This window comes from Chanos chanos, chromosome 13 (assembly GCF_902362185.1).
Source record: "Chanos chanos chromosome 13, fChaCha1.1, whole genome shotgun sequence".
Classification (NCBI taxonomy): domain Eukaryota; kingdom Metazoa; phylum Chordata; class Actinopteri; order Gonorynchiformes; family Chanidae; genus Chanos; species Chanos chanos.
The window spans coordinates 17,645,745-17,660,197 of NC_044507.1; the positions used below are offsets into that span (position 1 = coordinate 17,645,745).

Here is a 14,453-nt window from a genome sequence, read left to right on the forward strand (position 1 = left end):
CCAAAAACAAAGGTCTTTGATAGATAATGTTATGGAGAAATTGGGATGACGCTTGGAATATTCCAGGATTATGTCACATGAATGAAAATGTTCAAATCTGCTCATGCTGTGTGATGTGTATAAATTTATTTCTCAACGTTCACGTCCTCTCTGTCGCATGCTTACCGTTATTGGGGTTCATTTCAATTACAGAACTGTTACATCACCATTTTTACCGTAACACTCAGGTCAAAGGAAAACATTTGAGGGGGGGGGGGGGGGGGGGGGGGGGCGGAATTAAAGAGAAGACATAAAACAACAGAGATACTAAAAAAGAACCTTTGTTACAACTTGTCCTAACATGAAACATTCCGAGATCTGGGCGGGAGGCTTCGGAAATCCGTATTAGAGAATGATACATCTAGGAAATGAGTAATGAAAGCATTTCAGGTGAAATTCCTTTGGAATTCTGATCTCCACACCCACTTGTGCTAGGTGTGTGACTTAATATGAGTCTCACAAGCTGCGTCTTGATGTGTATGGTCTTTTATATCTTTAATGTCCAATCGAGAAAACATACATATATCATACAGACATAAAATGTTATGAGTGTGTCAGTGGGTTTATATTTTTTATTTATAATACTGTTGTACTATGAAAATGACTACGGTATCAGGATTGTCCTCTACTGTTTCTCAGTAGAAAAGACTCTACTGAGGTGACTCCTGTGAAAATGAGGTGTTAAAAAGAATGCAACTGTTTCTCAGTGAAAATGTGGAGTGCAAATCGCATATCAAAATCATAATAGCACATCTGTGTGACAATATGATGTACAGGTAACTGAGAAAGAGGCTGAAATTGAAATCTAAGTACATGAGATGTATAAAGTATATCAAAAGCAGTTGCTTCCACACAAGTGTGATTCCTGAATTCATTAAGCAATGACTAATGACTTTCTGCTTAGTGTCAAGAGTAAAAATGTTAGGTCGAAGCAGATGGATTTGAAAAGGGTGTGTTTTCTGTGCATGTTTGGCAAGAGCCTCAGAGACGAAGACAGCTCAGTTTTTTGACGTTTTTTAATGAACAGAGGTAAAGATGAATATCATGTAACCCATACGCCCTGGCTGCCATAAAGATCAAATCTCAGTGCAGTTGAACACTAGGCACAGATTCTGGAGCGGTCTGTACCCTATGCTCCTAGAAACCCTGCAGGAAAAAAAAAGAAAGAAAGCATGATAGAAAATCTCAAGGAAGAATAGAATTCCATTCTTCACGAATCTGAGTCCAGGGACAGTACAGATGTTCTGCAGGCCAAGGGCCAGTATTCTGCTGCTTTCTTTATTTTAGCAGTTCCCCATTTATTAAAAACAAAATGAACATAAAGCTTCTAACTGTGTTTCTAATGTTGTTTTCTAATGTGAGTAATCTGTAAAATCATGCAATATCTTATTATAAAAACTCCCAAATGTTACATACCGGAATGTTCTTTCTCTACCCTGGAACAGCTGTTGCTCCCAAGTTGTGGCCATGGTGTTAGTATGGATGTATGATGTTACATGATTGTTCTTCAGTTTAATGTCTCCTTATCGAAACTTCACATTCAGCAAGCCGGAACACACAGTGTGCTGTTTACCTTTTGGAACAAGCATGCACGCATGCAAGAAATTCCAAGAAGACTTTTGGAGGGGGAGAAGTGAAAGTGCTTTCACTCGAGAGAACTTGTTTTCTCTGCCACCCTGTCTTGTGATTTCCTGTCTGATATGTCTTTAAGATTATGTCACATCCTGCTGCTGACAGAATGAGTGGAACTGTTTGGATTGCGGTATGTTCCAATTTCGTCTCGACCGAAAATAGCCGTTGTCACAGAGTGTGATAAAACTACAGCTGTAGTAAAACCCATTTCCAAACCTACAATGTAAAATGAATTTTTAAGCAAATGTTACCTCACTGAAATCACTATTAATGACACCACATAAGTTAAAATGGTTATGTTTGCCAGTTATTTGTACTAATAACCATTGTTACTCTCTTTGTTTAATCAAATAATTAAAAAAAACAAAACATGGAGCAGAGCACATTTACCATACATGGTTAGCAGAACATGGAGCACTAAGAGAGAGAGAGTACACATTCAGCATGCTTCCCTCCACAGTTCTGTGTTTGTTTGTTTGCTTGTTTGTTTTTACTGTGCAATAGTGCTGAGACTGACAGCAGATAGAATAATACCTTTACCAGTCATGGGTGGAGTTATGTCTTATATTACTCAAGTCTGACAGTAATGTGTCAACTGACAAGAAACCAGTGAGGAACTAAAACTAGGTTTAAGCAGCTTTCTTCGTGTTTTTTTTTCCCCTGATTTGCCATGTTCTCAAAATACAAAAATGGAAAGGGGAACAATCTGTTTAATTGTCTTTACAAATGTTATTTGTAAACATAATGTTTTCAGTGGCTTTATTAATATATTTTAATGCAATTCGTTTTAAAGGGGCCATTGAAAGATGGAAAAAAAAATTCAGTTTCACTCTTGTCCAACACATTAGTGAAGGGACAGCAATCACCAGGGGAAGACATATTATTTTCGTTATGACCACTTCCTCTAGTCCGTCCCTAGGTGGCACCACGCTGTTAAATTTACAATTCTATTTACCAAGAATTTCATCTTCCTGACTGAAGTCACTGAACATTTAGTTCTGAACAGCAAAGTTAGTGCTAAAACTGCATAGGAGCAACTAATAGATTTACATATGGTTGGAAATTTGAGGAATTTCAGGAACTTCATCTCCAAATATAAGACATAGGGATGACCTCTGTCAAAACAAATATCTTTTATTCTATACAGAAGATGTAGGATATTGTGGTATATAATTCTCTGCTACCTAGCATTGCATGTGAAGATACGTTTGAATCTATAACCTTTCAACGGTTTAAATTAAACACCCTAAACAGAGACAAAATATGTTGGTAGTTATATTATTTCACATTCTATAACAGCAAAACATGTATTGTTTGTATTGTTTGGAGGCATGCCCAGACGATTATAGTATGCTTTATACACTCAACCTATAAAGTTCAGTGACCAAAATTAAATGACCAAGAGTCATAATGTTGCCAAATGCATCATGGGAATAAGTAAATTACTCTTGAGTATATCGAAAAGCCATGTTATCATTGGGCAGGGAAAAATAAAACGTCACATAAGTGACACACATATATCACACACACAGACACACACACACACATATATATATATATATATATATATGCTATATATAAAATTTATACATGTATAAATATGTGTGTGTGTGTGTGTGTGTAAAATTGAGGTATTATTTTATTTTTAAGAAGAACAAAACAAATGCTTTTCCGCGTTCCATTCAACATCTGTGTTATTCCTCAGCGCCGTTACTCCGGTGACATTTAGATGGGGTGCACTCTGCTCTCAAACTGGGTTTCACACATTTGCTGCGTGAGTACCCTGGTCGGAAAAAATTGACAAATGACAGTATCACTTACAACGACACGTTAAAAGATTTTCTCAAATTCAAGGCCTTACAGCTTATTCTTAAAGAACGGTCTATCTATAACCCTCTGATTCCCGCTCCAGAAACACCACTTTCTTTAACATCCTCCTTTAAATACAGCAGATTGTCGCATAAGTCTGTATAGTCTAAAAACTGTCTAGGAGAAAGCGTCATGTTAACATTAGAGTCACGTCAGAGTTGTTTAGTTAATGTTTTAATTTAATATTTATTGTGAAAAATTTTCTATATCATGACTTTGCTAGGTTTACACTGTCAACATACTCCATAATTAACTGTGTTACAATGACAAAATCGCAAGATGAGGATTACACTTGAAGTGGCTACTGCAATCACTGTGTAAGAGCTACAAACTGTGGCTCTTAGGGGAGTGGCTCATTTTAACCTCGTCTTTGCGACTCAGTCACGTAGCGAGCAAATACATTACTGCGTGCGCGATTTTACACTTGAGATGTGCGCGAAGAGATGAAACAGGCTACGGCGTAATACGACAAGTAATCGTCGACAAGATAAACACCCTGGATTTCATATCAGTTTTCTGCGCAAGTAGAACGCCTGAATGGTAAAACCTTCTTTCTTAGGATTTTAAAGCTTTGTTTTCAGTTTCGAAATAAGACGACCGTAGTTGTCAAACAGGAAATCATTGTTATCAAATATCGCTAATTGTTTGATTCTGTTATTGTCACGGGGATGTATGATTTCGCCGCGTGGTCTTACAACACAGTGACAGTCCTTAGTTCGCAGTCATTGACAACTGATTTCGCACTAACTAAATTTGTATTTTATGTTCTGCTTCAGCATCAGTAATATAGGTGCTAGCTAGCTGATGTTACAACGCGGAAGGCCTTGTACGCTCTAGTTGACAGTGTATTGAGTGTCCTCTCACTGCTTTAGGGTAAAAGAAAATCGCCTCTGCTCTGCTCTATTATAAAATAAGACATTGCTGTTTGTTCTCTGTTAACTTTGCTACTGTTAAATTATTGTTATTTTTACGCTATTGACCATAAAATATTGTAACTCGGGGCATAAAATGTAATTCACATGATATGTCATACTTTTATCTGTTTTATATCACGGTCGTAGGCTATTTTGTGTCAAGTGAGAGACAAGTATGAGGCGCTCGTGCTTTTACACATTTGACACCCGTTTAATATTCTTGATAGTGCTGTGAAGGACACGTTTGATGTGACATTTTGTTGCGCCAGTAGCTGCTCAGTGAATCTGATCGAGTAGCTACATACTCTTCCTAGACTTCTCTCCCTTTTTTTTTTTTTTTTAAAGTTTACGCGTTGAAAGTGCGAGAGACTGAACTACAGTAAGGTTTTAGAGCTAGGCTAAGGAACAGATCTCTCTCTGTTTGCTCTCATAGGTGTGAAAACTGCAGGGATGATGTCTAGACGAGGGAGGTCTCATAGTACTAGACGAGGGTCATGCACTGGTCAGTGCGAGGTACCCCAGGAGCAAGGGATACATGTTTATCTCTTCTGGACGAAAGATGGAGATAGGTACCTCTCCCACAAAGAGGGTGAGGTCAGTGCTGAGGATCTGTTGATCAGAGCAGCTCAGGCCGTTGGTAAGTCTGTTTGACCATTAACTCTTGAGACTGCCTCGCTCTGTCCTTAGCTTGAGATGGAGCAACGATTTTGTGTCTGTGTTTAATAACTGAACATTCTGTGTGTCTCTCAGGGATCACCCCTCTGTGCTTCTCTCTGTTCGCTCTGTACGATCCCACAACACTTTGCTGGTATAGCCCCAACCACAGTTTCAACCCCGGGAACGGAAAATGCCTGATACTTCACTTTCGTATGAGGTTTGTGAGTGTGTTTACATGTGTGTGAGTGTTGCTTTGTCTCTGTGTGTGCTTGGGCTCTTCTTTATTGACACGATTATTGTGTGTACAGAAAAAAAAAAAAAAAGGAAATATGGTACAAAGTCATTTGTTGTGATCAGAGACGCAGTGACTTATGGTATACTTTGATTATGTAGGTTTTACTTCCGTAACTGGCATGGACTGAATAACAAAGAGCCAGCAGTGTTCCGCTATGCCTTGCGGACAGGGACGGAACAGGGAAGCTGCCCGCTGCTGGAGCTGACTTCTCTGGAATACCTATTCGCTCAGGTGAGTTCTAACGCTCAGTCGGACCTTTTACGGGACGTTCTCGGTACACGTTCAGACAATGCGTGAATGACTTTTTAGCCCCCCCCCCCCCCCCCCCCCACACACACACACTTTTTGTGAAGATCGAATGGCCAGTTGTAAAGGTCATGCTAAAAGATGTTGGCTTCGCTTTGTAACAGGCAAAGTGTGATTTCGTGAACGATATCGCACCACTGGAGGAGGCGAAAGGAGAGGAAGAGCTCAGTCGCTATAAGAACGAAAGCTTGGGCATGGCTGTGCTTCACCTGTCACATTTAGCACTACAAAAAGGCTGTACCTTACAGGAAGTGGCTGTGCAGACCAGGTGGGAGGTTTAGTCCTTTCTATTGATCTCACTTTACAGGGCAAACAAAGCCTGTATGAAAGAGGAAGTGTGTTTTTACCCATTTAAAAAAAAAAAAAAAAAACACGAGAGGATGTTGATAAATATTTTAGGAAATAAGATTTTTTCTCTGTGAGATTTTGAGTTCTGCGAATAACAGTGACTCAGTTTTCAAGTTTCCAAAAGAGTGGACTCGACGCTTTGTAAATTTTTTATTTTTTTTTGCCCACAAACAGTGTCCAGTCTACAAAACAAAATGTATGACTGATGATAAATATGCGATATGTTGTTTATCTCATATTTTTTCTCTCTCTCTCTCTGTCTGTATGTCTGTCTCTCGGTCTCTCTCTCTGTCTCGCTCTGTTTCTCTCTCTCTCTGGCTGTATGTCTGTCTCTCGGTCTCTCTCTCTCTGGCTGTATGTCTGTCTCTCTCTCTCTCTGGCTTTCTCTACAGTTTTCTGCGCTGCATCCCGCGGTCTTTCTCTCGTCACATTGCACGGGACAACTTCTTGACAAAGTTTCGCATTCGGCACGTGTTTGCAGCCTTCATGCGCAGTTTCCAGCAGCACACGGTTGGTCTAGGGAGACTGGGCTCTCAGGAGGTCATGTACAAGTACCTGTCTACGCTGGAGCATCTTACGGACCGCTTTGGCACCGAGACCTTTAAAGTGGGCCACCTGGACCTGAGACGTGATGGAAGCGGCTCTTATCTGAATAACCACTCGCAGGAGGAAAACAGGAATATTCAGGCTTTGCATGAGATTATGGTGTCTGGAACAACAGGCATACAGTGGAGAAAGGTTTCAGCTCAGAGGGTATGTTTTTGTTTTGTTTGTTTGTTTCGTCATTCCAGATGTAAAGCACTTGGATGTCTTGAAACATCAGAGGCCTTTGTGTTTTTCGTTAGGCTCAGGAGAATAACTACCAGGGCAATGATTACATTGGATCTGAAAGGAAGGGGGGCCAGCAGCCCCCCCAGCAGGAGGTGGGAACCCCAGACAAATGGAGCTCTTTCTGCGACTTCCCTGAAATCTCTCACATTGCTATCAACGGACAAAATGTTTGCATCAGTCGCCAAGACAATGTAGCAATGGTGAGAGAATGCCTGGCTTTTAAAAGTCTCTTTTGTTTTACTGTATTTGACAGATATTTCTAGAAACATGTAACGTGCTTGACCTCTGACAGCTCATATGCATGCTAAGCAGTTAGATGATCATATTAGTGCCAGTGTGTGTCTGTTTTATTTCCCCTATTAAATTTACTTCCAAATTTTTATACGGGTTAAAATAATCATCAGAGAACACTGACTAAAGGGCTTTTACAGCACCCTGTATATCAGCGTACACCTTCGCTGTGTGATTTGTAAATTGTAACGTAGGAAGCAAATTTTGATTTTTAGTTTATAACTTTGAGGGTCTGATGACTCCTGGTAATATTTTGTAGGACATTCATTTGCTCTCCAGTCGGGAGGCCCGTTCCCTGGTCTCTCTGCTGGATGGATACTTCCGTTTAACTGCTGATGCTCACCACTATCTGTGTCATGAGGTGGCCCCGCCCAGGGTAGTTCTGAGTGCTGCTAATGGACTCCACGGCCCCATTCAGTGAGTGCTCGAGTAATGCACGCAAATGACATTGACAGATAATTCACGGTTTTACACCCTTCAACTAAAACGTCCTCTCTCTTTGCTTTCAGTGATGATTTTGTACTGCAAAGACTGAGGAAAGAGGCGGCAGATGAAGGAGCATATTTAGTGCGATGGAGTGTTCTGGATTACCATCGGATTATACTGGCAGTTCTGAACAAAACTCAGGTAAAGTGTCACTCAGTACCTCGTGAGATTCAGTCGTTGCACTCAGCTGGCCCAGAGTAAGGAGGAAGGAGTAGGGTCTGCTGGTACTACTTGGTTTATTTGTGTCATTTTACTTTTGCCTTGCTTAGAATGGGCAGTGTCCGACGCATAAGCAGTTCAGGATCCTGCAAAAGGGATCCTCTTATGTACTGGAGGGCTGGGATCGGGAATTTTCCAGTGTGAAGGAACTCACGGATAGTTTGAGGACATTTGTGTTGAAGTCTGGCCAAGACAGTTTCACAGTGAAGAAGTGTTGCCTGCCCCGTCCAGGAGGTTAGTACATTTGTTTCTCTCTCTCGCTCTCTCTCTCTCTCTCTGTGTGTGTGTGTGTGTGTGTGTGTGTTTCTGTTACTTGTCTTTTAATGGCATCTTGGAATGTGTGACTGGGACCACTCCTGCTAATTCACACAAACTGAAACAGACAATGCTACTAATTCTGACTATTGATTGTGAAATTCTGATTCTGTATAAATATATTCACTCTTTCGTTTTGCATGTCAGAGCTGTCCAACCTTCTGGTGATTAGGCAAGGAGCAAACAGCACTGTTAAGCCTGTCGCTGAAACCCTCAATCTTAGTCAGCTGAGGTTCCATCAAATCAAAGACAAGGAGATAGTACAGGTGTGTCACTTGGTCACTTGATCCATGCAAATTACTGTTGATTTTAAAGCTTTATTCCAATTTATTATGTCTTTTGTTTTATTGCCATTTTTAACTATACACCGTGTGTTTCTAGACATGTTATTTGTGTACATATCTCTGTGAATTCAGGAACAGCACTTGGGCCGTGGCACCAGGACTAACATCTACTCGGGCCGATTGATGATCCGCGGAGGTTATGAGGATGACGAAGATGAATGGAACAACAACCACACCAACAGTAAAGGCATCAAGGTGGTCCTCAAAATCTTGGACCAGAGCCACAAGGACATAGCACTGGTGAGTTTCATCACACCTCTCTGAGACGTTAAAAACGTTGCACGTCAGTCACCTTTCGCCGCTGATGCTTTCTCTCCAGCATAATTAATCATTCAGAATCTCACTAAGATCCACGCGAATAATTCTTTTTCTTCTTCTCTCAGGCGTTTTTTGAGACTGCCAGTCTCATGAGTCAAGTGTCGCATAATCACCTGGTCTTTGTTCATGGCGTTTCAGTGAAGGGATCTGAGAGTGAGTGTTCTGCCCTTTACAACTTCTCCTTTCTATAGCCACTTCCTCTGTTTCAGCTCAGCTTTTGTACACCTGGACCTGTCCCTTGTGTTTTTCATTTTTAAAACTGTGTGGTATATCTATCTTTTGATCGGTAGAAAGCTCTGAAGTTGTCTTGAATGTTGGTTTTTGAACAGACATCATGGTGGAAGAGTTTGTGGAATTTGGGCCCTTAGATGTCTTTTTGCACCGAGAAAAGAGCAAAGTTACTCCTCAGTGGAAATTTACTGTCGCTAAACAGTTGGCCAGTGCTCTCTGCTACCTTGTAAGTCACAGTTCAAATGCATATTTCCTCCTCTTTGTATCTTGCCCATTGTCAGTGTTCATTACTTTTGATGTGTTAAGTTCTTGGACATATGAAGCTAGTTTCTCATTTTTAACCGCTTACCAGGAGACCAAGCGACTGGTTCACGGAAATGTTTGTGCAAAGAACATTCTGGTGGTTCGAAGAGGCCTAGAGGAAGGAACTTCTCCTTTTGTGAAGCTGAGTGACCCAGGCATTTCTCTCACAGCTCTGTCACGAGAGGGTAGATATCACCTTATGACTGATCATTTTTAAAACACTTTTGCGATCTGAGAAGTAGTCAGCACATGTTATTTTTGCTTTTTTTTTTCTGTTTTTTTGTATTGACCCTGTTCGACTTCATTAAATTTGTTTATTTCATCAGATTTGTCCTTAGATGATAGTAGAACAGGAAGCCGCACAGCCACCACTTCCTGATGGTGGCGTTTGCTTCCTCTTGTCTTGCACCTTTAATAACGTCAAAACGATGACATCTAGCGAGCTCTCAAGGACAAACTGTTCTGCATGTGTTGACTTGGCACGATTCCTGAGAGAGAGTTTGCTTTCTCTTATTGTGTTTCTGTAGAACGAGTTGAGCGCATCCCTTGGATTGCTCCAGAGTGTGTGCAGTGCGGCGCTCGTATTGGCAGTGCAGCTGATCAGTGGAGCTTTGGTGCCACACTGTTAGAAATCTGCAATGACGGAGATCTGCCCATGAGTGGCAACACCTTGACAGAGGTACTACCTTACTGTGTGCCTGTAGCTCATCCCTCATATATATGCCTTCCTTTCCTTGACCCTGAATTGATTCTCCCCCCCCCTCCAAAAACAGAAAGAGCGCTTCTATGAGACCCAAAGTCGATTGGCAGAGCCCTCATCTCAAGAGCTGGCCAGCTTTATCAGCATGTGTCTGACCTATGACCCCGCTGCGAGGCCGTCCTTCCGGACCATTCTGAGAGAGCTGACGGAGCTACAGCTTAAGAGTGGGTCTTACAAACACGATCTCATCAAATCTTGTTCTCCAGTTTCATTATAAAATTGTCACACAGTGCTAATAAAATTTCTCTTTTATGAATAATTTATTAGACCCAGACATTTCCTCCAAGTGCGACTCCCTTCCAGACAGAGATCCAAGCATCTTCCTCAAACGCTACCTGAAGAAGATCCGAGATCTGGGAGAGGTATATTTTCTTACGCTTTGGGCCTTTTTGTCTCTGTCAGTGGCTGAATTCTAACGTCTTGACCTCTGTCTCCAGGGTCATTTCGGGAAAGTGATGCTGTATGTGTATGACCCGGCCAATGACGGGACAGGAGAGTACGTGGCGGTGAAGGCCCTAAAGCAGGAGGGTGGAAGTCATCTCCAGGACTCTTGGTTGAAGGAGATTGAAATCCTCAAATCCCTTTACCACAGCAACATCGTCAAGTACAAAGGTTGCTGCACTGAACTCGGTGAGTAGCGTCCCATTATGCCCAGCTGTCTGTCACCTTTTGAATGAAGAGTGTTTCAGATGTAGTTGAACTATGTGGTGTCCTCGCAGGTGGTCAGGTGGTTCAGCTTATCATGGAGTACCTTCCACTGGGCAGCCTCAGAGAGTATCTGCCCAAACACCGGCTTGGAGTGGCACAGAGTCTTCTCTTTGCTCAACAGATCTGTCAGGTGAGACCAGGGAACTGTCCCATGCCAGTGATCTCTGCTGCAAAGTCTCTGAGGTTGTGGGCAAATGTTTTACAGCTTTCTTTTGCATAGGTGTTTTGAAAACTCAAGAGCAAATGAATTATGTGTACATAATTATCCAGAAATGAGTATGATTGAAACGCCAGTGTAACCTACTTTATCTAGTTAGACTTAACCTCACACCCAGTATCTTGTAAAGCTGCTTCGTGGCAATATCTGTTCCAAAAAAAAAAACACTGGACAAAAAAATTTCCACTGAACTGAATTTTGTGGAGCACAGTTCTACGCTATGCTATTTCAGGAATTCACAGGATGTTTTGATCCCTTATTGCAGTACAGCCAGAATAGGGGCACCTATTTATTTATGTTATCATTTTCTCCACTGATGTAATAATCTAGGTGGTTTGGTTTATGTAGAATTTGACCTAAACAGCTCAGTGCTGCCCCCTAGTGTTCACAGGTTGATATTTTTACACAATGCATGTCAGACACTCGGGACATACTTGCACACGCAGTATGGCAAGTATGGAGCGTGTAGTGTCAGTATTCACTAGACACTTTTGATCATGGTCTGTGAGATTTATGGTAATATGTAGATAATAGTAGAGTATATACTGTAGAACTTTTGCCCAGGAACTTATGACATTATGTATCATACATTGTTGAATATTGGGACCAGATTGTGTGTACTGTGTCTCGTTTTTCATTACTATTCTTTTCTGTTCATTTTTCCCGTTCAAAATTATTTCTATATCTGTTTACCCTGAAGGGAATGGATTACCTGCACTCAAAAAGATACATTCATCGGGATTTGGCCGCACGAAACGTCTTAGTGGAAAATGACAGCGTCGTTAAGATCGGAGACTTCGGTCTGACAAAGTACATCCCTGAAGGGGAAATCTACTATCGTGTACGGGAGGATGGGGACAGCCCTGTGTTCTGGTAAGTTCCAGCGATGATCCAAAGTAAATAAACTATATTTTTTTTGGATCCTTACATTTGGTGTGAGAGTGAAATACTGAGATCTGGTTGCTGTGGACAACTTTTTTTTTTTTTTTTTGAAGGTACGCGATTGAGTGCCTGAAGGAGAGCAAGTTTTCCTTCTCTTCCGACGTGTGGTCTTTTGGTGTAACTCTGTATGAGATTTTGACCCACTGTGACCACCGACACAGCCCGCCCTCCGTAAGACACTCCATCATTCACTACACTCTTACTGCCTCAGCTCTTTTCACATTAAATGACACAATTTGTAAAACTGTAACCTGATAGTCCTCGTTTTACATTCTTAGGCAGTATTTGGACTTTCATTCATGTTTGACACGTTTTATACGGAGGAAATGTATGGAGATCCATTCATGTTTGGCTTTTGTCTTCTGTAGAAATTTTTTGAGCTGATGGGTATGGTACAAGGTCAGATGACGGTGATGAAACTCATTACTCTGTTGGAGAGGAATAAGAGATTGCCGTGCCCACGCGACTGCCCCCGTGAGGTATTGTAAAGCAAATACAGTAAACACACACACATGCACACACATGCGCACACACACACACACACACACACACACACACACACACACACACACACTACTTCTTTGCATTCATGAGTGTAACCTTACGGTATATACTTTAGGTCTATATGCTAATGGAAAAGTGCTGGGACTTCAACCCTGCACAGCGCCCGTCTTTCAAAGCCCTCGTTGAATCTATTGAAAACATCCGACGGATCTTCGAGCAACAACCCACTCTACGGCTAGCTCAGATCAACCACTGCTGATGGTTTTGTTGCCCCCCCTCCCCTCCCCTCCCCTCCCCAAAGAACTCAGAGCTGCATACACAGCTTAGTACGCTACATTATCTTTGGTGACATCACTGTCTCATCAATGCCACTGTGACCTTCTCTACTGAAGAACTCTGCTCAAGGCACAATTGCTTTTAAGTGTTACAAGCAACAAGTGTTTGAAGTGTCAGCCCCTTGAGTGGAGCTGTATGCAAAAAGCCACTTTGTAAATATTATAAACTGAATGTTGCCCTTACCTTATAACCATGAAAAAAATTACTTAAAGGTCTTATTTGAGTGTTTATATATTATTTACTTACTGGGAGAGATGTCTAAATATTTTGGATTTTATCTTGTTAATTTCTTCATGTCCAGTGTCTCTGATCTGGTGTTGCCTTAAATTTGTGCTGTCTTTGTAATGACTTACTTAAATGGTATTATAAACCAAAGTCAGAGAAGCACTATATCTTTAAAAGACTTTTACCAAAAACTGTCTTACTGAATGGTTATTTGCGTTCTGTATATTTGTAACGTATGCACTTGACTCGGCCAGGTTTAAAACCTGTCCCGTCCTGCCTATTTATCTGTTTCTTCTTCTTTCTTTTTTTTTGTAAAATATTTCTATCTCCACTTCTTGTAAGGAATGTCTAATGCTTTTTATTATTTCCTCCCTCATGAAATATGCATCTGCATTTATTGCCTATGTCCAGTAATGCTCTTTAATAAATCATAATATGCCAAAAATTGCAGCCTCAATGATTTTACATACCCACAATGTGCTTTATGTTTCCACTGTTGGTGATATTTCACATGCAAGATGCTATTTAAATAGCGGTCAAGAGTACACCCAAATATCATCTTATCACTTCTTTTTTTTTTTTTTTGGAGTAGCTAATACTAATATCAGTGCTAATACTCACAGTTTTAGAAACACGTAAACAGCAGTTTGTTGTCCCACCCCCCAGTGACATCGGTACAAAAATTCTCTCAGAGAAAGGAGAGGGCTTAAATGTATTTCGGGGAAAAACAGATCCTGAGTATTTGTTGGATGGTCCTACATGCCACCATTGCCTTGGATCAATCAGGGTTGCCAGATGTAATATCCCGGTATGATTCTATAATATTGTTGATATGAAAGTCTGAGTCCAAAGCGTCCTAACTCTCCAGTAATGAAGAACAAGCTACAGCAACTTTTAAAGCAAACAGTTGGGTATAAGTACATTCATGCGCATAAGAGATCATGACCATATAAGCCTCATCAATATCTCATTTATTTGAAATTATGAAATAGCCGAAAATTAGCAATAGACTGTTATTTTTTACTTCTTTATTAATCCTTGTATTTTATAGTCTCTTGTTCTTGGATTAGTCATTATACTGATCTTACTGGTCAATACACTTTTTTTGACAATCCATAGTAAAAGTGTAATATGTATTTTAAATCGTATTAAAGGCAACCTGAATACCCAATGTTTAGGGTTGTTTGATTAATTAATATTGTAGGTAATACACTGACCACACGATGTTCAGTCTTTAACTTGAAAGCACATAATTATACTACTAACGCGGCCACCATTTTGACTATACTTACACGGTCATCATAGTTCTTCGCACATATGGGATAAAACACGCAGAAAATGTCTTTGGTCACGTATTCCGTGC

The 14,453-nt window shown here is 40.8% G+C and overlaps 1 protein-coding gene across 1 annotated transcript; it reads left to right on the top strand.

Annotated features, from left to right (window-relative positions):
• Positions 1-3,959: 3,959 nt before the first annotated feature.
• tyk2 (tyrosine kinase 2) lies at positions 3,960-13,088 on the top strand. Its single transcript, XM_030789624.1, has 24 exons — positions 3,960-4,080; positions 4,888-5,091; positions 5,205-5,328; positions 5,505-5,637; positions 5,817-5,980; positions 6,453-6,813; positions 6,906-7,091; positions 7,442-7,599; positions 7,692-7,809; positions 7,938-8,121; positions 8,350-8,468; positions 8,619-8,786; positions 8,930-9,017; positions 9,194-9,321; positions 9,448-9,583; positions 9,926-10,077; positions 10,172-10,322; positions 10,426-10,520; positions 10,596-10,788; positions 10,878-10,996; positions 11,784-11,956; positions 12,079-12,196; positions 12,394-12,504; positions 12,645-13,088. Exons 2-24 carry the CDS (start codon positions 4,905-4,907, stop codon positions 12,786-12,788), a joined length of 3,510 nt encoding a protein of 1,169 aa, XP_030645484.1. The 5' UTR covers positions 3,960-4,080; positions 4,888-4,904; the 3' UTR covers positions 12,789-13,088.
• Positions 13,089-14,453: the final 1,365 nt, after the last annotated feature.

Bases quoted from the DNA above. Each gene is read 5' to 3' on its own strand.
- tyk2 (XM_030789624.1), top strand. From the start codon at position 4,905: ATGATGTCTAGACGAGGGAGGTCTCATAGTACTAGACGAGGGTCATGC. The intron at 9,322-9,447 runs GTAAGTCACAGT...ACCGCTTACCAG, and splicing joins CCAGTGCTCTCTGCTACCTT to GAGACCAAGCGACTGGTTCA. The intron at 12,505-12,644 runs GTATTGTAAAGC...TATATACTTTAG, and splicing joins CACGCGACTGCCCCCGTGAG to GTCTATATGCTAATGGAAAA.